Source organism: Argiope bruennichi, chromosome 5 (assembly GCF_947563725.1).
Source record: "Argiope bruennichi chromosome 5, qqArgBrue1.1, whole genome shotgun sequence".
NCBI classification, from domain to species: domain Eukaryota; kingdom Metazoa; phylum Arthropoda; class Arachnida; order Araneae; family Araneidae; genus Argiope; species Argiope bruennichi.
In genome coordinates, this window is record NC_079155.1 from 15,559,556 (window position 1) to 15,587,242 (window position 27,687).

General features: G+C 25.7%; 1 protein-coding gene across 1 annotated transcript in view; it reads right to left on the reverse strand.

Moving 5' to 3' along the window:
• LOC129968809 (kinesin-like protein KIF23) overlaps positions 1 to 22,429 on the reverse strand; it is a 34,227-nt gene extending 11,798 nt beyond the window's left edge. The window contains exons 1-17 of the mRNA XM_056083072.1: positions 22,314 to 22,429; positions 19,985 to 20,171; positions 19,167 to 19,272; positions 17,967 to 18,103; positions 15,330 to 15,433; positions 13,624 to 13,785; positions 11,691 to 11,925; positions 10,968 to 11,070; positions 8,805 to 8,884; positions 8,577 to 8,696; positions 7,290 to 7,431; positions 5,691 to 5,755; positions 5,160 to 5,262; positions 4,896 to 4,954; positions 4,163 to 4,312; positions 2,856 to 2,966; positions 1,887 to 2,148 (exon numbers count right to left, since the gene is read on the reverse strand). Of these exons, the coding sequence (XP_055939047.1) occupies positions 1,887 to 2,148; positions 2,856 to 2,966; positions 4,163 to 4,312; positions 4,896 to 4,954; positions 5,160 to 5,262; positions 5,691 to 5,755; positions 7,290 to 7,431; positions 8,577 to 8,696; positions 8,805 to 8,884; positions 10,968 to 11,070; positions 11,691 to 11,925; positions 13,624 to 13,785; positions 15,330 to 15,433; positions 17,967 to 18,103; positions 19,167 to 19,272; positions 19,985 to 20,171; positions 22,314 to 22,324 (2,137 nt within the window). The 5' untranslated portion in view covers positions 22,325 to 22,429. The remainder of the gene's footprint in view (positions 1 to 1,886; positions 2,149 to 2,855; positions 2,967 to 4,162; positions 4,313 to 4,895; positions 4,955 to 5,159; positions 5,263 to 5,690; positions 5,756 to 7,289; positions 7,432 to 8,576; positions 8,697 to 8,804; positions 8,885 to 10,967; positions 11,071 to 11,690; positions 11,926 to 13,623; positions 13,786 to 15,329; positions 15,434 to 17,966; positions 18,104 to 19,166; positions 19,273 to 19,984; positions 20,172 to 22,313) is intronic.
• Between the last annotated feature and the right edge of the window lie 5,258 nt (positions 22,430 to 27,687).

The window sequence follows — 27,687 nt, forward strand, 5'->3', positions numbered from 1 at the left end:
CTGAATTTCTTTTAATTATGTAAAATAAAATTTAGATCCAACAAAAATTGGAAAGGAATAATTTACAAAAAGTTATTGGTAAATAGAAAATCATTTCAAAAAATTTTTTACATATTATATATATACACAAACAAGATTTAAAAAATAAAATACCAGAAAATAAAGATTACTTTTAAATTTCCTGCAATACCTCCAAAATAAAAATATTATTTACAATTTTTTATTTCAAGGTTAGGCTGATAGGTGGAATATTGAAAATTTTGAATCAGATTCTAGGAATGCATGTTAAATTCTGATAATGAGAGAAAAAAAAAACTATAGAATGCCTTTAGCTGCAGAAGTAAAATATAATTATCTCATAACTATGAATGGTGATCATTAACAAGTTAAATGCAAATATTAAGAGGAAATTAATGAAGAAATGTAAAACTAATTGTAATAATCTCAATTATCTGACAATGTTTCTAGTTATAGTAGCAAAAATGCTTTCAAATTTGAAACTTCCTCATTTTTTTTTTTTTTTTGACAAATATTGTGTTCACACAAAAATTTATTGGAATTTATTTGAAGTCGAAATTTTTTGCGGTCAAAAATAACTAAAAATCTAATAAAAGGAGAGAAATGTCATTCTTTTTTGGTGTTAAAGCACTTTAAAAAAATCCATTATTAAGAACTGAAGAATAAGAAAGTATTAAATGAATGCAATCATGAAATAGGAAATTAATTCTTACACATTGAAATAAAACTGCTAACAAATTCAAAATTGATTATTGAATTATAAGAAGTGCGTTGTAAGATCTGATAAGACAGATTGTCCTTTATCAGATCTTGGATAATCAGTTATATATACTTAAACAGAGTTTTTAACAATAAATCTAAAATCTGTAAAATAAGTTAGTTCCTAAATTTATAGATACATCTAAATATTTTTAATATTAAAACCATATTTGCAATATCAAATGTTTTATAAAAATTTATGAATAAAGATAGATTTTAGAACCAAACCATTACTAAGAAAGGTTTGAAAAGTAATATTAAATGAAACTTCTAACCTGATTGAAGGCATGAAATGTTACAGAAGCTAGATTTAGTCAAACTGAGTTCTAATGAAACTTATACGATACAAGACAAAAATGAATAAATAATAAAAAATTAGAAATAACTTTATATTACTTCAACTTTAAATTTACTGTCAAATGTTTTTCACTAGTTTTTGTTCTTACATTATAATATCTATATTTCGAGTGATTCAAAAAAGAATTCATAAATAAAATATGCATCACATACAAATTGATTTGTTAAATTAAGTAAATACATACATGACATCTAAATTTAAAAAAAGGGTCTAAATTTCACAGCATGAATTCTAAAATATACATCATTTGCATCACAAGTAATGTTTTGAAACTATTTTAAACTTTCTCATAAAAAATATTTTTTGCTTAGAAGAATTATACCAAGAGATAAAGCGATGCAAGAAACTGTTTATAGGAAAAATATAAGCATGTTTTTAAATAAGAATATTGTATTTAATTATTAAATGTTAAGATAAAAATATATATATAATAATATATATTTTTAAAGTTATCTTATAGATCATCTAATTTGACTGTATCATTTTATAAAGCCAAAATATTTGATAATTGATATTATAGTTATTTAATAGAGCATCTAATTTGATATCATTAGATATTGCAGAAATATATATGTCCTTATGTATCTTTTATGAAAATTATAGCAAATAAACGCATAGTAATAACAGTTTAACCCTCCCCCCCCCAAAAAAAATGATTTCTAAGGGTAAGGGATTAGAGTACCCTTACTTTAGTACATATTAGATTAAGAGTAGGATTCGAGTACATATTAAAATAAAAAGTTTATATTACCAAGCTCGGATTTTGTTTTGCTGAACTTTGCATTTGATGCTAAGGGTTCATCTAAAGATCGCCTCTTAGGCCGATGGGATTCAGGTGCTGACGATTCTGAAGTAGCTGTTGAAGTTACACTAGGAGGTATAGGTGGTACACCAACATCTCCAATATATTCCCAATCATCAGCATTCAAAATTTCTCTTAACTGCCGGAACTTTTCATCAGTTAAACACATTTTTCTTTCTAGCTCTGCTTGTTTTGCTGCTAATCTTCTTTCCTTAAGATCAAAGATGCAAAATGCTTAAGCAAATTTTCATTTCAAAAATATATTATGCTAATCAGCAGAAAAAAAATACAAATATATATATAAATACTTAAAATAACGCCATCTAATAAACATAGCAGCTGAAAAAAGCAATATGTATTATTAAATTATTTTGAATAAAATTAGTCTAATATTTAAAAAAAAACTAACAAACATTAATTAACATAGTAATATGACTGAAATTAATCTAGTACTGTAAATGAGCATTAAGACTAATATAAAAAAAATCTTTTCATAAATTCTTTAATATAGTGAATACCTTAAAAAGAAAAATGTTGGGTGCAAAAAAATTGTATTCCATTTCAATTATTAAAGTTGTGGATTTAATATTGAAAATGTTGCTGAAACAAATATGTTAGAGAAAGCAAACATATTTAAAATTATATAAAAAATATTCGATTCATCAAAATATGTAGACATATTTAAAATTTCCGTGTTAAGAAATTATAACACAATTAAAGTTTATTATTTCCTTTGATATCACCTTTAAAAGCCCAAAATTAAGCATATTAATTTTATAAAATCATAGAATTTCATGTTTAAATGGAGTATAAAATATCTAGAGGACAAAAACAAATTACACAAACCTCAGTAAAAGAACAAACTTTTCATCATTACTCTTTTAAGATATAAAAGAAGCGTTTAATTAAACATCTTACCATTATTCTTTTTAAACGATCTTTTTCTGTTGCTAATTTTTCTTGCATTCTTATTTTAACATGCTCGATTTCTTTACTTTGATCTACAATTCTTCTTTCTCTGCTATCCAACTATAAAGCAGACAAATTAGAAATGAAATATTAATAAAATTCTTCATAAATTTTTAATTACTGCTTTTCTTATACAATTAACATTTGACATAAAATTAAGAAATTCATGTTGAAAAGGACACGTTAGAATAACATCTTAAAAACAAAGAATTAAAATTTTAAAATAGCATTGCACAACAAAAATAAAGCATATGTGATTCTTTTTTTAAAGAAACATATGATTCATATTTAATGTATTTTTATAAGAAATTCGACATTAAATCTGAATTAATAATCATGTATTATAACGTGGGACTTTTTAAACTGTATTCAACACCATTATGGTCTGAAACAATGGATTTATTTAAAAATTAATTATTTATGCCATTTTAGTTTTAAATATTTTTTAATTGACCAAATAATCACATTAAATTAGAAATCACTTTTATTTGTCATCAGTCAATTTTTCATGTTTATATCAGTAGTTATTTCTATATTGATATTTTTAAAAAAATATTTTGAGGATAAGTCAGAAAGGATTTTAAGAAGCCATGTTGGAAAAGACAATTAACTTTTTTCATGCTGAAATGTATTTAATTTAAATTTTAAAAACTAAAAACCTAAAGAATGATTTATTTAAAAATTAAGATTTCATTATTCATAAAGATGGGAGGAGAAGAACATTCGTCTCCAAACTTATATAAAAAGTAAAAAACTAAAAATATTAAGGCAGTTTAAAAATTTTGAAGACAGAATTTTTCTCCTGGTTTCTGATAAAACTTGTTAGAGAAAAATATGCAAAAAAAAAAAAAAAAAAAAAATTAATTTTAATTGAGAATTAAATAAAAATTATTCAAGCTTTGAAGTTGATTAAAACAATTCTATGATTATAAATGATTACAAAGTCCCTTCTTTCAGAGATTGTAACTGAAGTTATGCAAATCACTTCTATAACAAGGTCAATGTAACTTTTAACAATAATTTAAATTCAAAATGTGTTTTAAAATCATCAATTATTTTTAGATATTAAATTTACTTTCCAGTTTTTGAGTGCTTCTTAAAAAAGTGAATGCCATGAAAAGGATTTAAGAAGTACCAAGTGAATCTTTACATGGATGATTTTTATACCCACGTTCTATACAAACAATGTCATTCAAAGTATTGTGATCAGTTAAAGTAACTTGACTAATAAATTAGTTTTTTAAAAAAATGCTTACCTCAAATTGAAAATTTTGAATCTGATTTTGAGCCTCTTGATATTGGTGTGCAAGGATTTCATAACTCTGTTCAGTTGAAGACAGCTTCCTCTCCAAGCCACGCACTTGTTCTTCACGAGCATCTAAATCCATTTGTAAAATTGTCTTTTCCTACAGTCAAATTTACAAATTAGAAGGGTTTTAATACAGAAGTACATATTATATAAATTTTAAAATAAATAAATGGCAGCTTTTGAATATTTTGCATAATCTAAGAGTTCAAAAATTTACTTAAGAGCAGAAATAGTATTAAATATTATATTTAGGAATAAAAACTTTATTATTTAAAATATTTTAATAAAGAAAAAAAAATTTTGAAAAATATTCCTGCAATTATTATATTTTAATTATTTTATATTAAATATAATTAACCTCTCTTTGTACATAAATTTTTCACATTAGAATCAACAAAGATAGATTAACAAAGCAAAAGAAAAACAAATTCTTCCCATAAAAAAATCAATTAAATCATAATTAATTTTTCAAACAAGTTTGTAACAAACTTTTAAATACTTTAACTGGATAGTTTCAATTTTTGATGTTAAGCCATCCTGAATTTACATTTGCGAAAATTACTTTGTAAGAAAAAAACAGGATGGAAAAAGTTTAATATTTCCAAAAATCATATGAATTTTGTATTTATAAATCAAATATAAAACTCCTGAGGCAGAAAACAAAAACATCAAGTTCTTACTTGTTTCAATTGAACATTTTCCTTGTCAATAGCTTGTAAATTATTTCTAAATTCATCTTCTGTAAAATGAAATAACATTAAAGGGCAAATTGTTATAAAGTACTCAAATAATTCCAATATAAAATACATAGAATGACCACATGGGCATAATGAACAATTAAATAAATGTACAAATTAGATATCACTGAAAAATACAAGGATATATTCTTATTATAGTAATGAAATAATTTTTAACAATATTTAAATGGACAGTAATTAACTTACGTCTTCGAGTAATGTCTAGAATAAAAGCATTTCGTCGAGCTATTCGGCTCTCAAGAAAATCAATTAAATTATTATACACAGATTCATCATCAAAAAGGTGTATCTACAAAAGAAACATTTCTTTAGTAAAACTTTACAAGATACAAAAACATTCCTGCAATTAAATTATCTACTCATTCAAAAACTTCAGCTTTAAACAAATAAAGATATCCCATTATAATTTTTAGAGGTTTTTTTAATTATCATGTAACTTTGATATTAATATAGAAATCAAAATTATATTAAGTATACAACACTAAATAACAATAATTTAGGATGTAGAAAATAAAATCATAGAAATTCCTAATTTTTTTAGATTTATTCCTAAAATTTTACTAGACATATATTATTTATAAACATTTAATAATCTTCACAGTAACACTTTTTTATATACTGAAGTATAAAAGGTGAAAACACAATTTAAACTAATGATAGAAATATATGTATGATAATTTTATGAAATGTATTTCATGGAAAACAGATAATACATACTGTTAATGGAGGGAAATCTGGACCCAAAGTGTAAACAACAGGACCAAGCACTTCAGTCACATGAACTAAAAAATAAATAATTCTTTATGTGCAATTAAAAGAAAAAGATCCTTAGTAAATACTGAAAATATACATAAGAGAATGACATTATCTTATTCCATGTTATTTTATATACACTTTTTAAAATTAAATATGAAAAAGATCAATGAAAATTTAAAATTTACATCAGAAAATGTATTTGTATTCATTAATTTGAACCTATATAATTAATTCATCCATTTCTTCCAACTTTTTCTGTGAATACTAAACAAATCTGCTTTCTTATTATTTATTTTAAAGGGGGGAAAAAACTGCTTTATTGAATATAGATTGTTAATGGTAAACAGAGACTGTTCAGATAATTTTACAATCTCAACTTGAGATTGCATTTAATATTTTTGGTATTTTACTTTAAAGGACCAGGACAAAAAATTAATTTTCATGTTTAGAAATAACTTTATATTAAATAATGCTTTTGAATTCAGCCAATGAAATTTCTGCAAGTTATAAAAACTGCAATACAAAAGTCTTAACAATATTTTTCATAAGGTTTCATAGAAAAACAAACACTATCATTATAAATAAAATCAGTTGTCTCCTCAGGATTACAATTTTTTTTTTTTTAAATAAAAGATCAAAGATTCCCAAAAAAAGAACAATATTTAGACTTTGAATATATGATATTTCCACAGTAATTTAATTGTCCTACAAAATTTAGTTTGATTCAGTTAGATTAATATCCCTTTTGAATCATGGATAGGTAATTAGGACAACAGTTGAGCTCACCTCTAAATTTTCACAACATATGTGAAAGAATTTGGCAGCTTTAATATGCTCACAAAATATTTAAATAATGGAATAATGGCATAGCCTTGATTATTGGTCTTGAATCTGTAATCAAGACTAAGGCAATGACTGTAACAGTCAACAACTTTTACAATGTTCCAATTTTTATTTATGCCCTTGTTCTCTAACGGATTCACTCTAAAGAGCATTAATTCTAACTAACACGCATGCTAAACAATTAATGATAGAAATTACTGATAATTAATTGCAAACGAATGATAACTTAAAATGCATAAGATCTAAAATTTAAGACCATTAAGGATAATCATATTTACTATTTCATTATGGTATATAATAATACTCAGAATGACTGACTAATGCTGTCCAATTTTTCAAAAGTTCTTTGTCTAAACATATTTAAAAATTAAGCTCCATTTTCTCATATTTTTCTTCTAAAATTTCATTCTGTTTATTTTTTCTCTCTTTTTATATTCTCATGTCTATAAGAGCACTGCAGAAAAGATAATAATTTCTTTCAGACACAATTTGAAAAATCGATGGAGAATTTTCTCGTTTAACTATATTCTCTATCATCCATTTTCACATTCAACAGAAATCTAGATTTCCAAATAAAAAGTTAAAATAAATGTAGGCACCAAAATCAGGAAACATGCTACCATATTTTTCAAAAAGAAATTAAATAAAACTTAAAGTGTAGAAATCAAACTAGTAGGGAGAAAAAAAAAAAGAATATATAGAATATTGTTATGTTACCTCCTTGTTCTTTAGCTCTTTTAACAGCTTCTTTATAGATATTTCCTCTTCCTGGTTTCAAAGCTAAGGAAATTGGAGTAGATATTGGTGTTGGGCGAGAGATCAAGACATCACGTGTCTTCTCAGCAAATTTCATGACATGCTAGAATGTAACAAATCAATATTATTAAGTTCTAAGTAATGTTTTCTAAAGATAAAATCTTCTTTTAGAGCTAGAATAAAGTATTATGGGAAGTGGTATGGGATGCAGCTGTCTTAAAACTGACAGTTTAAAATACAGCAATAACAAGTGTGAGTTAGTGTGTATGCAGGCAAAACCATGCATGCCTATCTGTTTGAAAGTTTCAAAATAGTACACAGATGACAGCATTTGCTAGCATATTTATGCAAAGAATGGTCTAGTTTACGTTAAAGTTCTTTGATGAAGTTAAATTATCTCTTTTAGATGACAATTAGCAATAAGAATATTTAAAAATCTAAAACTTTATATCATGTACTCTTTTCAATCTGTGTAAATATTATATATATATATATATATATATATATATATATATATAATTCTTGAACTTTTTTTTTCAAAATTTTTTTCAATTGAAGTATTTCATTCATATAATTATTTAAATACCATTCTTATTATACATATTATTTGTTAATCCCTTTCTTATAATACATATTATCTGCTAATTTTAAAATAAAACATCATTGAATTAATTCAATATTACTTCTTTCAAATCCCTCATAGTAAATGGTTCTAGACTAGTATAAAACAAGAACACACACAAACAAAACAATAATAGTCTGTCATTCAGCATTTGCAAAAAATAGCATAATCAAGTTGCAATCAGGACGGAATGAAATAGACAATAATAAATCTCTTTCTCAATAATTTAACAATCCTATTTTCTCTTAATTATACATGCCCATTACTTATAAATATTTAAATACACACTTTCAAAATTTAGGGAACAAATATTGTATAAGAAATAATGCTATAATTTTAATGTTTTGAACAGGAAATAAAATATGATTCAAATTATTAAAAAAAAAATACTGAGTCTAGGCTAAAACAATAGATAATCCATGAACTAGAAATGTGTTTATTGTTGTCAAATTTGTTTCACCCCCAGGATTAAAAATTTCTATGATTTTGTTAGAACAAGTGAAAAAAAATGAGCAGAAAATAAGCAAACATTTTAACAAATATGAAATTTTAATTCATATTTAAACCAGGAATCCTAACACTCATGGAGTACTTGCTTAGAAAGTAAGAAAACAGTAATTACTTACAACTATCTCATCATAATCATCAGCACGAGGATTTACACAGACAACCATCCTTATTTTCCCTTCTCCTTCAAAATAGGTTTTAAATAGATGTGTCAGTTTACTCTCTCGATAAGGGATCATCTACATAAAGAAAAATATAGATAAGAAACGAGCTTAATAGTAAAGAAATATATTAAACACATTTATAATATATGAAATATAAAGAAACTATGATTTTTAAGAATGGACCTTTGAACAGGCTTGGGTTTGTGAATCTCTTAAAGCTTCAATACAGTTTCTTAGAGCCATTAGAGAATTATTTATGTTCCCTGAAAAGAAAAAAAAAATATTTACATTTAGTTTCAGATTGTAAAAGTTGAATTCATAAAACAATCACTTCATTATTTATGAGTACACTGTGCTAAAAGTTCTGCATTAATATTGCAATTTATGACTAAATAGTTCTATAGCACCCTTAGAAGTAAGTTTTTTCAGTGAAATTTAGATTTCAAGTATATGAGAAATATATTAATATTAAAAAGAATTGCTTTGTTTAAAAGTATATTATTGTTTTGAAAATTATAATTGTTTCAAAAATAGAAGATGCACAAAGCTGCTTTTACCAAACCTTGTGTGAAATGCACGTTTATAATCGGTTTAGAGATATAAGGCCTACATAAGATTGAAAATTGTCTAGATGACATCATATCCGATAATGTCGTTTAACCTTTTGCACCTGGATGGTGACTCTAACTCACCATTCAAGACGGTGCATCATTTTGATGTTTCATTTATTTAATTTTGATTGTTAAAAATACTTGAAGAGTAGCAAGAAAGTGCAATTTAATTAAACAGGATAGTTAAAAAAGCAATTATATATAGTTATTTTTTGAAGCAATAACCAAGTCTTTGTATTAGGTGAATAATTATGTATCAAATTATTTTTTTGAATGCAGAGTTAAACTTATGATGCAAAGAAAGAGAAAAATATAGAAATTTTCAGTGTTTATTATTGTTATTATTATGCTACTCAATGAATTAAGATTACTTTAAAAGATTTAAGATTTTAGTTGTGTTTGTATTCAACTAAAGAAATTCTGCTTTCCGGACCTCCCTCATAACAGCTTTATTTTGTTAGATTTAAGACCCATTATCTACTATATACTCTTAGGCAAAGCAATGTTTGCTTTTTAGTTAGGCCCATTATTAAACTACAATTTTGAGTATTTTGATGATCTCACAATATTAGGGATGAACCATACAATTTTTATCAATGGCCAGTTGGATAGAATAACAGCTTAGTTAGCAAATTTTACAAATTTTTGACATCACACAAATGAGATAATGTATGGTCTTGATAAATGCAATAAATAATAGATCAAAGTTTCTGACCTTATCATATATGTATTAAATAAACAAGAATCTAAAAACGAATATATCACCATAAAAGCAGTTTCTGATTAAAAATCAATGCATCCTAAATGAAGAGCTAATAACCAAAGCATAAAACATTCTAAATATATTTTTCATTTATACTGGTACATTATAATACATATATATTAAAAAGAAAGTGCATATATATATATATATATATATATATATATATATATATATATATATATATATATATATATATATATATATATATATATATATATATATAATGATATTTTAAACTCTTAATTTAATCCAAATTAATTTCCAAAGTTTTATCTTAATTTAGCCCATAGTAATTTCATTCTCTTCTTTCCTGATCCACTTCCACTTTCTCTACTTAATTAATTCAATAGAAACTTTATAAAATTGCTGATTCCGCTAAAAGCCTAAACATTCCCACACTCTGAGTGAAGGGACAAAATACCACTAACTTGACAATTTCTTCTAAAAGATCCCTGTGTTTCCCTTGCTTTTTGATTAACATGCCATGGAAATTCCTATTAAAACATCACGGTATATAAGACAGGGATAATTTGTTTCTCCCTCTTTTTACGTCACTTCTAACTGTTGCTGTAATACTTTGTTGCCACATCTAACTGTTGTTAACTTGTACTGACTAATCTGTTGCTTTGAGTGGACATGTCTTGTCCATGCTTTCTTGTAAATAAATATGCCTTCCCGGGATGGATTAGAGAGAAAATAAAGTGAACTTTAAAACTTCAATGAGTCAATGAGAAACATTTCAAACTATTTATTTCAAAGCACATTAAGCATAAACTCAACAATTCTCATATTACAGAGATAATGAGCATTGCTAAACTATACTAGAAATCTAATGAAGAGTTTTAAAAAAAAATTCTAATAAATTATTCATTTACTTAAACAAGCTTCATTATCAATTTCAAAACTTTAAAAAAAATAGGTTGTCAACTAATACTTCTCAGTAATAAAACGCTCATTAAAGAAATTATATACCTGCTTCTCGTAATTTTTGTCCAGTATTTCTAGTTCTGAGAGGCCGTTCACTGCCAGCAAGATCAACAAGAGACAGTTGACTTATTATAATTTGATCTTTATCCTACAGAAGAGATAATAAGTGATCTTCAATATAACATAAAACACGGCTTATATATAACATGAAAAAAACTTGGGAATTAATTAAGTGAACTGTAATGTAACAAATCTTTTTAATCTTTTTATATAATATTAATCTTTTATATATATATATATATATATTAAAAAGATTAATAAAGAAAATCAGAACAGAAATAAAATCTGAAAATTAATCAAGTTTCTTCTTTTATTTACCAAATGGATAACATATATATATATATATATATATATATATATATATATATATATATATATATATATATTAAAAAACTGCTTCAATCTCCCAAGTTTTCAAAAATTAAAAGTGTTATTTTGTAAATAAAGAAATAGAAGATAATTTACAAAAACTTAAGATATATTCTTCCTACACTGACACATAATAGGTGAATATCTTGCTTTCTGAACTTAACTTTAAAAATAAAGATACTCGGACAAATACTTAACTACAATTTAAATAATATTTTCATATTCATGATATAATAAAGGAACTTAATAGTAGATTTGTCTTAAATCTTCAGTAATAAACTCAATGATTATATATTAAAATAATCTTTATATTATTCCTATATAAAATAACATCTTTACCTGTAATATCTCGGCACCTTGAGGATCCAAAGGAGCTTGAACAACTCGGATAGTAAAAATGCTATGACTACGACTTGATTCAGTATTTAGAGCTGTGTTAGCTACTTTCCTTTTTTGCTGTCCTTTACAGAAGAGAGTCAAAGCTTCATCCACTGTTTTTACTTCATTTTCAACAACTCCAAAGACATACATATTGTGAGCAGAATCTTCACGCAACATCTTTGAATTGAAGTTCCTACAATTATAACAATATTTTGCAATTTAGATAATAGAAATCTATTTGTGAAAAAGATAATGTAAGGAAAATGTGCCTTAGTCAGAAATAAAACTAGTTTTCTTTTCTATAATTAAAAATGTTGTTTGCAATTGTTTATAAAAGGCTAATATGATTATGAGAAAGCAATCAATTCTGAAGAAAGGTTGAACTTGCACTCCAGTGATTGTTCTAACCAAAATAAGCATCAACACTAATACTATGACAACGAAAGAACAACATTGCATCACATTAAAACCCATTAAAAAAACTGGATATTTCATTGAGCCTCAGCATACAAGTCAATCCCATATATGTTCTTCAACATTCATATAACCCTGACTTAGCAACATACGATTGTTTTCTTTGTGCAAATTTGAAGCAGTACCTCCAGAGTAACTATTTTTCCATCATTGGAGGTAGTGGTAAAAGTTACAAAGGCAATTTTAAAAGACCTATGAAAAAATGGCTTCCAGAATATGTTTTTCGAAAAAAAGATAAGGTAAATAAGTTGCATGTAATAGGAGTATTTTAGGAAAAGTCATAATTTAGGTGATAAATATTGATAATTACTGTTTATTAACTTATGATTAATAAACAGTAGTCTTTATTAAACAACCTACATAATTGTTATAAAAAATAAATATCACAATCATTTAATTTTTTTATTTTAATTTGAGGCTTTATTTTATGTCACATTGGTTTTGATTGATTGGTTTTGATACCAACATTCATCATGGAAAGGACAATGGCAAGCAAATTCTGCTGTTTTTTTAAAAGAAATTTTAAATTTTTTAATGTAAAAAAAGGACCAATATGTTTAACTGTATAGTTAAATTTAAATTAAATTTTGACACAATAGTTTCAACTATAAATTTTTAATAGATCATGGTTAAGAACTATAACCTCTTCTCAAAATCAATGTTACCACTCAAAGAAATTTCAACAGTTAGCATTAGATTAAAAAAAAAAACAATAAAAGTTAAAAATAATTTTTAAAATATTGGATCTAGTAAATTACATGCACTTAGAAATGAAGAGCATAAAAATATCCCAAAGCTATCAATCATTTTAAAACTGAATACACTTTTAGATATTTACAATATATATTTATTATTATAAGGAAATAATAATTGAAAATGCAATTACAAAAGCTTTTTACAATAAAGAAAAAGTTTTTTTTTATGCTACTGCTAGACATTAAAGAATAAAAAAATTAAGAAATATGCAGTGTTTTTAATCTCACTTACTGTTAATTGAATAGCTGAAATAGTAAAGAAATTTTTTTAAAAAAAGATACTTATTGATGAATAGTTTTGCCATCTTAAAAAATATTTTGCATTGAATTTTATATTTGCTTTTTCCCATTTTTTTAATATTATTAGTTAAATTAATAACAAATATTATTTATGAGTCACTAATCTCTTATTTACACCTAATAATAATTTAACAGGTTATTGTTATTATTTTTTAAATTCTTGTCTCACATAATTAAAACTTTGGTATTTCTTCAAAAAATAAAATATTTCAAATTACATGTAATATTTTAAATAATTGTAAAATGATTTTAAATTATTCATTTTTATCTTTTTTATGCTTAGCTTTATTTAGGTTTAAAATAAAATTAAAATAATCTCTACAAAATTCTAAATAATTATTTAATCATAAAAACATAATTACTTCCGCTTTGGGTCAAAAGTAGCATCTTCTAACAGATCATAAATATAATTGTTGTAGATTTCCACATATGATATAAACACTGCATAGTTCATATCAGGACAGACATCATCAATAATGGTAGAATCTGCAATTCTTTGAGACCATTCACCAACATTTTCTCTCCTATAGATAAGAAAATATATTAAAATATTGTAAGCTATCAAACAGAAATCTAAATAATAATATTTCCTTTTTAAACTCTAATTAATTTTTAAAATAAGAAAAATATTATTTATTTTTAAGTAAAATTGTTTTAATATATATGTGAATAATACAAAACTGTTGCAACCAAATGGAGTTTAAAAACTACAATTTTAAAACTATTAATGAATGAAATTATCAAACTACAAACTTTTAATGAAGCATTTACATTAAAAAAAAATGTTTCTATTCTTAAAAGTTAGGGCAATATATCTATATATTTAAAACAATAAAAAACAAAGGTCCAATTTTCCAGTTCCAGTTTCGATACATTTATTTTCGTACCCATTTTTCCACATTTTGTTTCATAGGAAAGCTCGTAACATTTAAATATGTCATTAACGGTCACTTCACCCTTACAGCCCTTATTTTCAACCAAAATCATAAAAACGCTACTTGGTTGTACATTCTTTATCAATAAAATAAATAAATAAATAAATAAACAAGATAGAGCTTGCAGGCCTTAACTCCATTATTTGACATCCCACCATCAAATTTGGTTTTTACTAATTTTTATTTCCTCTGAAAACATTCTTAGATATCATTCTTACCATTTCCTTAGATTTCACCAACTTTTATTTCATATCATAATCTTTAATACAATATTAATAGATATCTGTCCCTATCATCATCCAATTCTGAAGTATAACACAATATACTAATCCCCCACTTTCAATAAATAGACTGATTTTGACAATTTCTTTATTTTGCAAACATTGCTAATCAATCAGGATAATCTATGCTTATTGCCAAAATATAACTAAAAATAGTACTTTTACTTTTTTGTAATAAGTAGTAGTTCTTCATAGTTTGTTAACATGATTAAATTAATGCTGTTAATAGGATGGATCAATATGGATACTAAAAGCAGCTAGTAATTCAAAAATATTTAACAGTATACAGACAAAATTTACAAACCGAAAAAAAAATCCTCCTTTGTGAATTTATAAACTGATTTCTTAAATGAAAGATACACTACAAACTATTTATAAATATTGAGTTTTCAGTCTTAATTGTAATGGTAAATTAATTTTCTTATTACCTATCAATAAAATTATCTGTGTAAATAAATATCTTTCTCAAAGAAATTATGCAGGCAGTAAATTATAGAATCTTTATCAGATCATTTTTTAAAAATCTTAGAACTAAATATTTTAAAGAATTTCCTTCGTAAAAACAGATAGTTATAGTTATAACAATAATAACTGTAAACAATAGTTATTCATCATATTATAAATTGTCTTCTCTTTTATCGAGCAATATTTGAATTGCAAATTTATTTTTATATAATTTAGAGCGGCAAAGCAAGGAAAATGATTTTGTTTGATAATATTCAATATAACATTCCTTTTGTTAATTAGTCCTTTTTTTCACAAATTAAAATTTTTTTATATATAGATTTGAATTGCACTACTATAAGGCACATGACAGCAAATAAAAATAACATTTGCTACCATTGCACTCACCTTTTAGGAGTTTTTGGAGTTTTGCAAATTTCTTTTTGTTGATCAAACAATGCTTCATTTCTGGATTGTACATCAAAGCCATTAAGTTTATCGGGTTTGAATACCTAGGAGCACAATAAAGAAATCTTTAGTACAATACCTCAACTGTATAACTGTGTTTAAGTACATGATATAACCAATCCTTCTTTTATTTTATATGTGAAGTAGATGCTTGATTATTTGGTCAAGTTCAAAATAATCTATCATAATAAAATAAATTATTTATTTCACTATAGAAGTAAGAGATGTATAAGGAAATATGCAGTTTCTATTATCCTCCAATGTATTGTGTGTACATTAAAACTGTAAGGCATACGAAGTTTTTGTTATTTTGTTTTAGTTCTTTCTTTTCACAGTTGTATAATCAGTTATAACAATAGACTATATTGTGTGTTAATATAGTGTACGAGTTCAATGTGCACTGTTTTATATTTCCTGAAAATACTTTAAAATATAAATAGTTTGAATGTTATCTAAAGGGAAAAAACAGATTAATCAAGGGTGCTTTTTTTTTCCCCCCTGCTATTTACTCTGGTTTGTTGCCATCTTAAGGCAAGATAGTGAGTCTAAATCATATGCATATCTAAAAAAGGAAAGAGCTTGCATTTAATAAAGAATAACTAGAAAAGTTTATATGAATATAATTTGCAGTTAAAACTAGAAAAGTTGAATAGTTTTTTTTTGTGCTGCTTTTAATTCTCGATCCAACTTTCAGAGATTTTAAATGTATTTAATTGGTTAAATTAGATCAGTTAAGAAACATTTTAAATATTTTTTAAACTAACCCCTTTGGGAAAAACAATACATATGAGTGTTTGCATTGGATTTGCTTCAGGACCAAATTCTACAGCCTTGCATTAGGCTTTTGTAAGGAAATTATTTCTATTGGATGGCATTACTAATAAAAGTTTTTATTAAAAGATTGGCATAATACATTAGCATTTCTCTCTCTGAGGTCAATTTGGGGTTTAGAAAGAGTCCATAAATTATTAGATTTTCACAAATATATAAAAAAAAAAAATGAATTTCCTAATGTATAAGGAAAATAGGTGCTCATTTTGATGTAGCTGTCATAATTTGTACTCCCATTTTCAATAGGATGTTATTCTTATAAAGACTTTATATTTTTTCAGTTTTATTTGTGCAGTCATGCTTATCTTTTTAACAGGATAGTATGTAAATTTATGAATGATCGTTCTATGGAGTTTTTCAATAACAGTAACAAAATATTAAATTATTTATGGTAAAATAATTTTGCACGAAGCAAGGTAAAAAAATGAGATAATGCCAACGAATTTAAATTAGGTAATGTTGATCTCTATACTGATTTGCTTTCTGGGATATTACATACAGTTTTGAATCATTAATTATTAGAATTTTTATAAAGTATTTTAAAATGTTAATCGTGAATGTTTATTTTTTCCTATGTTTTTATTTTTTGCAACAATAGTCTGGTGTTATTTCAAGTACTATTAAACATAATAAAATATATGTATTTTTTTAGTATTAAATATTAAGTATATTTATTTAATTTTTTAAATCATGATTGAAAATATATTTATTGACACAGATTAAAAAATAGTTTCATTTCAATGAAAAGAGTACTTTTTACAAATTATGTACATTTTTATAAAATGTAATGTGTGTTAGGTTTAATGGGAGAAAATGTTTCAGTTAGACAGTCGGTATTTGCTTGGTCCCTAACATCTATATTACACCTATATCTATCAAATGTTGAGCCAAATCTAACAAGGGGTTGAACATCTGTCAGTCTGTAATGATTTAAATATATCAAAGTTTTTATATGATTTTGTGACTGCAATTGCAATTCTGTGTCAAACTTTCATTTCGATCAGTAAGGAAAAATTACATCTAAAACACAAACCAAATATAAATAAAAATAAGAAATAAATATTAAGTTTAAAGCCAGAGAACTAAAAAGAAAGATATAATGAATCTGGCCGGAAGACTTTCTCAACGATCACCCTCAGGCACTGATACAAACCAGCGATTTGTTCTGTGAAGGTTCCGACTTTCGTCCAACAAATTGACCCCTCATGACCCGAAAATACCAAGAAATTGAGGTTTTGGAGATAAAATTAGTATCACAAAATTAAAATAATTATACAATAACAAGCAAAACCATTTCCAAATTTTTTAAATCCAAGTAAGATCACATTCTTTTTAGTTCTTTGGCTTTAAACTTAATATTTATTTTTATTTTTTATTTGGTTAAGTTCATTTGTGTTTTAGTTGTTAGCAGCATTAGTGCTCTCTAAATACTTTGTATGTTTTATTATATAGGTTCAGTAAATATTTTGTAGGTGAATTTCACATTGATTGTTTTTGGATTGATAATCTAAAACACAAATTCATATTTATTGAGAATATATCAGAAAGCTTCGGGAGACCACTCCTGGTGATTAAGGTAATGAAGGCCAATATGTATATCTTATGTAATAAGATAATAGTTTTAAAAAAACTTGCAGTCATTATTTGATGAGAAGCAATTGTGAATTCCAATAAAATTAAACTACATCTTCAAATAAACAAAAATGTAATAGGAAAAAATAACACATAGACTCAAAATCTACTTACATATTTGACAGCTTGGTAATCCTTAATGCTGTTAAAAATGACATCAAGTGTTCTTGGCAAAAGACCACCATCTTGTGGAGTTCCAGCCATTGTGTAAGTTTTCCCCGATGAAGTAATCCCATATGTAAATAACAAACCTAATAAAAAAAGTGTGAAAATGATTATAAATGAATTTTATATAAATCAATACAATACTTAGCTTAGCATTGATTTTAAAAGCTTTATTTATTGACATACATAAAATTTTAATCAAATTTTGTACAATAAAAAAATGTTTCAAAAAAATCTCAGAAAATAAAAAAAAAATTATTTATAAATGATAAAAATTGAAATATTATCAAAATTACTAATTTTAAATGAAATTAGAATATAATAAAAACACTAGAATACAATTAAAGCAAAAAAGGGAGACATCATAAATTAATGAACATAAATATTTTTGCATCAATATACTCATTATTAAGATGACTTAATGTCTAAATTCCATTATTTGACAGTTTCCTTTAAACATAAGATGCAGGCTTGGTACAAAATAAAGCTGAATTTCATTCAATAATGAAATTACCGAATGTAAACTCTGATAAGTAGAATAAGTATGATTAATTTAACAATGAAATGAGTAAATTTATATTAAAAAAAGTGCTTGAAATATTAGAGTTATTACATAAAAAAATTAATCTCTACAACGATAAAATTCAATTACAAAAATGATGAAATTCATAGAAATGTATTGTATATGGCATTTAAGTAATTTAAATACTAATTAGGTATCTTAGTATTCATTTTTATACTCATACAATTAAATCATTGTTATAATATAGAAGCAATTTATCAACAGTTTGATACCTAAAATATTATTCTTTTGGAGATGCAAATTAGAATCACTGAAGTAAAAGCTTCCTAATAATATTTTTTAAACATCTACATGATATTGTGCAATAAATCAGAATATTTAATAGCATTGTGGAAATATCATACAGTATTTTGAGCTAATAAAATTAATTTTCCTTTTTCATTCATTCTTTTTTACACTGTTTGCAGCCTTTAATGGGTTTTTCAAAGCCTTTAATGGGTTTTTCAAAGTACATTAGTATCATATTGAATAAGAATAGATAAAGAGCGATGATATAAGTAATAAAATTATAACCGAACATTCTAAGTTATTCAATATTATGAATTAAAAAATAGTTTCCCTCATACCATTGCTGCCATTCAGAAGGTCTTGTACTAATGGATAAGCAACATTTTCAAAGAGTTCCTTTTGAGTTGTTGCTTCAGGAAATACATATTGGAATGTGTAATGAATCTATAAAACAAACAACCACATAAATTCACTTATATATATTACATACAACTTCTATAAACTAACAGATTTAATAGTCATCCTGGAAATAAACAATTCATCATGGCTACACAAAAAATACATAATTAATAAAATAAGAAAATTTCAGCCAGGTATATCCTTACAACCTCAGAAAAAAGAGAGTTTGATTCAACAGCAGAAACATAGGATATACAATCAAGTCACTTCAAGAGGTATTCTCTGTGTTTAAAGCTCAATAATAATGAGAATAAAAACATTAAGAAACTTCAACGTTATAATATTCTGAATCTATTTAGCTCAAAAAAAAAAAAAAAAAAAAACATTTCTAAGACAAGAATGTCTAAAATGTCATTTATTCCATATGATGGTTTATAAGACAAATTAAAACATTTAAACATCGTCAAGATAAAATATCTAGAGGGGAGAGGCTAGACCAGGGTAGTAGAAACCTTAAGGACCCAAAACTCATAAAAGGCATTTCTTTAAAAATAAACATGCCAATGCAATTATAAAATAACATTATACTGTAAAATAGCATTATTATACAACATATATACAACATTTACATTTGCTAATCAGCAAATGGCAACAGGAGTGAAATAATAATTATATCTCAGCAGCCACTTACCTTCTCCCTCTCCACTCAAATATGTAAAAATGATAAAGGATATAGATTTGTTTTCACATAACTTACTTCTTTGAAAGATTTTGCATTCTGAGAAATATCAGGAGGAAAGAGAGCAACAGTTGTATCATCTTTTGCCTTAATGCAAACTTGATCAAAAGAATTTTCTAAAGGTCTGATACGGCAATAAACTAGAATGGGGTCTTTTGCTGAAGCTTTAGACTTTGGCACTGTCTTCCTTGGTGTTTTAGGTCGTCTGAAACGTAACATGAAAAAATAAGAAGAAGAATAAGAGAAGGAAAAAAACAGGGTGAAAAATAGATTAAACAAATATTGCTGTCTAAAACTACAAATTATAATAATTTAAATTAGTTTTTTTTTAAATAAAGTATTTATATGCATATTAAGAAGTACTTATAAAGTAATACAAAACATAATAGCTGTCTTTGACATTTTTCAAAGACAGGAATAAAAGTTGTTAAAATTTTCCATTAAATATCTTATGCAATTTTGTCTTAATGCTATTTTTAAGCTTCAAATTTTAATACTCATACTATTTCAGAGGTCTTAAAACATTCTGTTGATTGTCGTCTTATATTTATATTTCCTTAACATTCTGTCATCTCTAAAATTTAAAAGTGAAATGATTAAATTTTAACTAATGAAAAATAATTTTGCTAAAACCAAACTTTTAAAAATATGAAGAAATAGTGCAACATTTTTATTTTATATGTTCTACATAGTATCTCTTACAATTTATGCAACATCTGAGAGGATTATTCAATAAAATTTCTCTGGTCCAACATAAAATTCTCACATTTCTCAAAGGTTTAACTAAAATTAAATATAACCAATATTCCCAGTGAGCCAAATGGTCACTGAAGGCAAATAAAATAAAATACATTCTTGGAATAAATACTCAAAATACTTTTTTTTTTAAATTTTATTACAAGATGGAAAAAAATATGGTAAAATAATAGATATCATTGAAAAAATAATTTTTTAGACTTTAAGATGTTATAAGAAAAATTTTTGTACTGTAATATTTTCAAAAATAAAGAGAGAAAAATATAAAAATTATGCTGAATAATTTATTCAATTAAAATTGTAATTAAAGTTTCCAAAAAATCTCTCCAAGATGCCCATCTCACCTTTCAAAATATATATGACACAAATTTAGTATTTCTGAATCAAACAATCTCATATGTATAATGCTAACAATAAAAAGACACACACAAAATCATCTTTATTATAATCAAAGATTACAACTATAATCGTTTAGTTTCCATCATATATATCATTAAATATATATTGTTAAAAACTTAAAATATATAGGGACAATGTGGCCTCTTAAATCATACATTTCCCATTATATTTAGTAAATAATTAAGGAAACTATTTTGACTAACATAGTAAATCAAAATGGTTAATAATAATTTCCAGTTCTTTTTAACTAGCAACTTCAGTATGAAAACATTTTTGAAAAGGAAATGTATTTTCATCTCATTTTACTGCATATTTCAGTTATTTTAAATATCAGAAAAGCAGCTTTATTGAGCATATTTTTTTTTCTGTTGTTTTTGTCATTAATTTTCAAAACTATAAAACAAAATATTTTTTTTATGTCATCTCAAAATTTTAAAAATTAGTTCATTTCGCTTTCATCCACTAGAATATCATACTTCCATAAAAGCTTGACAAAAATATTTAGCAGAAACATATGAAAAGAGTAACGATCAGACGATATTCTAGAAACAATAATCTTGTGATTCAACCCTGCCCTCCATAAAGTTGAGCATGTTATTAACTCAATTTGTCAAAAGATATTCTTTTAAGAGTAAAAAGCGTGTTAATTTTTTGTCTACAGAATCCGCAGTAAAAATTCTTGCCTTTTAAGTAATTAATATAGATATGTTCTACCTATTTCGCCAGATAGGTACGTATTATCAAGAATAATTATTACTGAATATGATAAATACAATTTACAAATCATCAAAAAATTAAAAGTAAATCTGAAAATTTCTAAATAATCAGTACTGGAGAAAAATTAATATACTTAAATTCTGCATATTTTATAAAATTTAAAAGTAAAATTCTACCTAATTCCTATTCTATAAACCGTTCTAATAATGCGAGAATAAATAAGTTGAAATAAAAAAAGTACTTCTCATTGAATTATCTTCAAATTACAGAAAATGAAAAAAAGGAATGAAAAAAATGGAATACAGTTTTAATACATAAGTACCGTTTAATTATAATGAAGGATTATCAATCGTTAAAAACGTTAACCAGACATTTTCAAATCGAGTTACAAAATTTAAGAAGAATGTATTTTAAGATAAATATTAACTTAAAAAAATCAAATTAATAAAAAAATTAAGAAGGTTTTAAAACTTACACTGGTCTCATTATGACATAAAAGTTTTTAATAGCATATGAAGAACATAAGAACGGAAAAATTGGTTTGAATTTGCGCGGAAGTAAACAAATGCTAGGAGGTTACAGTTAAATTCTATTCTTTTTTTTTTTTTTTTTGGTAATTTGTTATGTTTTTGAGAATAACATACATTAGAAGCCAAAATATCCAACAATAATGGTACAAAATTTGTAAATATATTAATTGAACGACGTTATTTTAAAATTGTTTTAAGAAGTCAGCCTATTTATTACAATATATTTAAGTCTTATAAGACGTTTCCGACGATTCATATTTATTGCTCTAGTATGATAGAAAAATAATTCTGTAATCTGTATAAATTATTAAAAAAATATCTTTATGATTATATCTAGATTTGTAATATAATAGCATATAAGCCAGTTAATATAATGATATAATATAATAGCATAAAAGCCAGTTAACAACTACGCTACACGAGCATGTGTTTTTGTATCCGGGTTATGTTACTGGACTGCGAGCCACAAGGTCCCAGGTTCTATCCTTCGCTCATCTCAATTCCCTAAAATGCTATCAAACTTTAATGGTTATTGAACTTCTTTTATTTTTGGTACTGAAGCATTAATAGTTACAAGCAATTAGGAATTAAATGGAAAAATATAAAAAAGAATAGACGGTAATAAATATACATAGCAACAAATGGCTGTTATCCTTTGTTTTCAGATGTAGACAACCTACACACATTATACATGCAAAAAAAAAAAAAAATCTGAACAAAAAGGAAGTTTTAGTCCATTGCAGAACAGCACTACTGATGCAGTTCAATCCACATATTCGTATTTCCGAAGTTTGAAACCAAACAAAAAAAGTAAACAAATCGTAGAGCGAAAGCAACAATGAGAAAATAGAAAATACAAAAAACAGTCATAGCTAAGACCTAAATTTTTCATTTACATTAAAAATATCTCGTATATAAGTAGTAATCGTCCACAGCACACGAAGCGGCCAGACAAAATCCAGCAGGAGAGGTGATCCTGGGAGCTTCGCTCTACCGTCTCTCCAACAGCTGAACTTCTCGCTGTCTCTTGCTTTAGACGGCTCACTACTTCTCACAGCTTGATACTACACGCAATATATGACGCTGCCTCCACAGTAGACAACAGAATTCGGCACGTAGTAGTTCAGTACTCGCTCCACACAACGCTGATAATTCGCCGTTGCTTCGCTATTCTCTGGAAGGCTCGTTACTTGTCGGCAACTCGACACACACAGCTTGAGAGTGCCGGTTTTTTATAGTTCCGGCACCCGGGGCTAAAATCTTCTAGACCAATGCAGGCGTATCTCGGTTCTTAATGCACGGATCGATAAATTTCTCTGAGTTTCGAGTATTATCCATTTTGTCGGCAAATTCGTCGCCAAGTCGCCCAATTTTGTCACCAAGCTCTGGGATCACTATTCGGCATCCGACAACATCCAATACAGATTATGTACAACGGTCTTTCTTATGATGACACTATTCGAGCTGGGAAGCAAAATTACAGGTTTGTAACAATATCTATAAAAAATTTTGGCAAAAAATCATATTTCATTTATATAAAAATGTTTAGCTATTGAATTGTCATTATGATTATTGCAGTAATTACATTTATTTGATGATCAAAAATTACATATTTAATCTAGTTGCATTGCATTGATGAATAACAAATTTATAGCCATAGAAACCTTTAAAATAAGATTTGATAAGTTGTTGGGGAGTAAAAAGTTAGAAATGTCTATAGTTTTAGAAGTTATCGTATAAAAATCTTTTAAATAACCCATGTACCCTTAATAAATGACATATCTAACCCTGAAATAAAATTATTTGGTGCTTAAAACTATACAGAGAGAAAAAGAAGCCCTAAATTTCTTATATCATGAAATCATTTACTACATGTTTTTACAAATAATTTATTACAAAGTAAAATCCCTCATTAAAAAATATTTTATATATAATTATTTTAATCAATAGAAGAAAAACAAGTGATTTCGAAACTTGATGAAAATTTTAACAATGAGAACTACAGTTACAAATCATATTTAAAAATTCAATAAAATTGCAGAAAAATGCATTCTAAATTTATATCATTGGAAAGATAATTAGGTTTTAGAGCTTTAAGATGTTGTAAAAATTACTTTTATGTAATAATATTATTACTAAAAAACTTTGATAGCTCAATAACTTTTTAATTAATTAGAATCCTATTTAAAAGCTTGAGAAAATGCACATTCCAATTTTCCAAAGAATATTCGTGCCAAATTGACTAACTCTATGTCAAACGGTCCAGTTTGCAATGCACCAAAAGGCAGACAGACAACAGATGTAGATCTTCGGATTTGAAGATATAATTGCATAATTAAAATTAAATACTGATGGATTTTTTTTATCTAAAAGGCTTCTAAGGTCATATCATAAAAATGGTTTTTTTTTTTTTTGTAAATGTAATACTGTTTCAAAAGCTTTTAATGAAATTTTACTAAACATGTTAAAAAAGTTTGATTCATTATAACTTCAATCATTTAAAAAGGGCTTAAGTAAGAAATTGGAACAGTTATTTGTATGAAATTTTTGTATGATATTAAAATATAAGCCAAATATGCATTTCACTGAAAGCTTACTTTAAAGAGAATGCATACAATTTACTTAATCAAGTGGGAAAAAAGATCTTATGAAAGGCGTGCACACCCCCTCAGCCTTAATTTTACCTTAACTTTTCAGACACGGAGTTTTGGTTAATAAACCTCTGTTAAAAATATCTATTAGTCATTTGTTTTGAAAAACTCAGTCCAGTTCGTTTTCAGGTTGTAAAAACATTTGTATTCTTTATATTCTCCCACACTTGACAGGAATCACTTTAACTTTTGAGGATGTGAAGAACAAGAGTAAAAAATTAGTTTTCTCTCAAATTAACAAACCAATTCCACAATTTTGTGCCTCCTAGCAATGGAACCAGGACGCATGCTCTGCCGTCCCACCCTAATTGTGTCACTTATCAAAAGAGAGTGAATTGAAAATTACTTTGTTGCGACATAAATCGTAAATATTTTATTTAAAAGTAGCTAACGATTATTTTAATAATTATAATTTTATTTTGTAAATAGTTGTAAAATTCAGATTGGCAACAGTGATATTTTTTGGGACTTTTAATTTGTTGTATTAAAAACGATGCTAGAATTTTGAATGAAAATAAGTTGATGTAAATTGATAATATTATCTATAAAGTAATAAGATTTAGTTTTATAGTAAGTTTGTCTGCATTTAATTTTTGTTGACACACGAACCCAACAATTGGTGACCCGGGCGACAAAATAAAATTTATAATTATTAAAATAATCGTTTTAAATAAAATATTTATGATTTATGTCGCCACAACTTTTTATTTATCGATTTTTAACAGAAAAGGTCTATTTTCCGCATGATATATTACAATGGGACTCATGTAAGTTAATTAATTCAACAAAACCCTCCCATTAATTTTCTATCAGGGACAACATTTCTATAGCAGGTACCTTCTCTTTATATTGAGTGCGACCAAATGTATATGCAGACATATGCGACAGGAATGGCCATATTATGGTCATGTATTCTTCTGGAGTTATTCGGGGCTTAAGTGAGGGGTAAGAAAGGAGATGTAGATGCCCCAGAATTCAATCTTCGGGAAGAGAGGAAGAAGATAATATTTTTGCATTTTAAAAGCAAGTAGTCGATATATCATAATGCAGAGAATAGAATGGAAAATAAATGCTATTTCATACAGCTTAATAAAGAAGTAGTCAATCACCAAAGCTATTTTTCTTGCCGATTTACTAGATTTCATTTTTTTCTCTTTTTATTCAACCTCATTTGGATGATATAGTATTCAAATTTTTGAAACAGATCAATGTGCCAACAATTGGTCGTCTTCAATAATTCATATTGATTCTGGTTTCTACCGTTTAATATATTTTGTAATTCTTTTAGAAAAAAAAAAAAATTCTTTGAAATTAAACATCACATTGGCGAGTCTTTGTCTTAGCTTGAAACAGCCGGTAAACTTTCACAATTTATATCTTTACTATTTAATTGTAAATATTTTTTTTTTCAACCCCTTCCCCTTCTAAGCCTTTTACAAATTTGGTTCCAAATTTGATATGGATCTATATTTCAGATGCTAAATCTCTGTACCGAATTTTATATATCTAACTCTTTACGTTTTACACTTGTGTTCATTTATATTCGGACTTTCTCTGAAATCTCTTCAAATCTGGATTTTTTCTCCTCTTCTCGGATCATTCAAAATTTGACAAGAATCTGCATGTATGGTGAACACGTATTCAAAATTAGCCGTTTAGGCTCAAAGAATTTCTCAGTTACTTTGTTCACCGAAAGATATATCCAAAATTCTGTTTTTTGGACTCAGAAAGATCTGAAATTTAACAAAATTTTAAAGTTCGACAACTACAGCACTTTCTCTTTGCATATTTCGTATACGAGAAAATAATAAAAGTCGTTGTGGCTATATATAGTCCATATATCCTCTCAAATAACAGAGTCGAATTTCACCAGATTTCGCACACTTCTTATTTAAGTCAAGAGAAATAATGCAGCTAATTTTTGAAAATTTGAAATTTAATAAAATATCCAATTAATCAGAAATTATTCAAAATTCTCTTTAGTAACTTAGAAGGATATTACTTCAAATAAAATATTTTTATATTCTTTCTTAAAAATTCAAATCTTTTACTTTTCTACGATATCACTTTTATTTCTGTGCAAATTTTCCTTCAATTGTTTAATTTTTTTTCTTTTTAATTTAACAAAAATGATTTTGAAATAAAGAAGGCATTTCTTTGCAAGCTAAAAGTAAGACTATGATCTATTCTTTCATTAATTTTTTAAAATTCTTTTTATTTTATACGTTATTTTTCAACGTTTTTATTGACATTAAAGTAGCGATTTAACGATGCTAAAATGCAGGCATAAATCAATCACTCAGACGAATGCTAAAAAAAAGTGAATCTTTAGTGAGGAATTCAGGCATGTCTGATAGTAGCAATTTCAGACTAATAAAATTTAACTAAAATTTTGCCATTTTTTCCATACTAACTCCTGAGAAAATTATTCCAGAAAAAAAAAATGTTTTTACACTTCTTTAAACCTCACAATTTTACCGTTTCAACGATAGCATTTTCATTTCTGCTCAACTTTTTTTTTCAATTATTATTTTTTTTTTTATTTAAAGTATTTTGCACATTATTTTATACATAAGTACTTTATACTTAAAAAGTATTATAAATGAAAGGGTTTTCAATCTGAAACAATGCCGGGTACATCAACAAGAAAAATATGACAAATACTGTG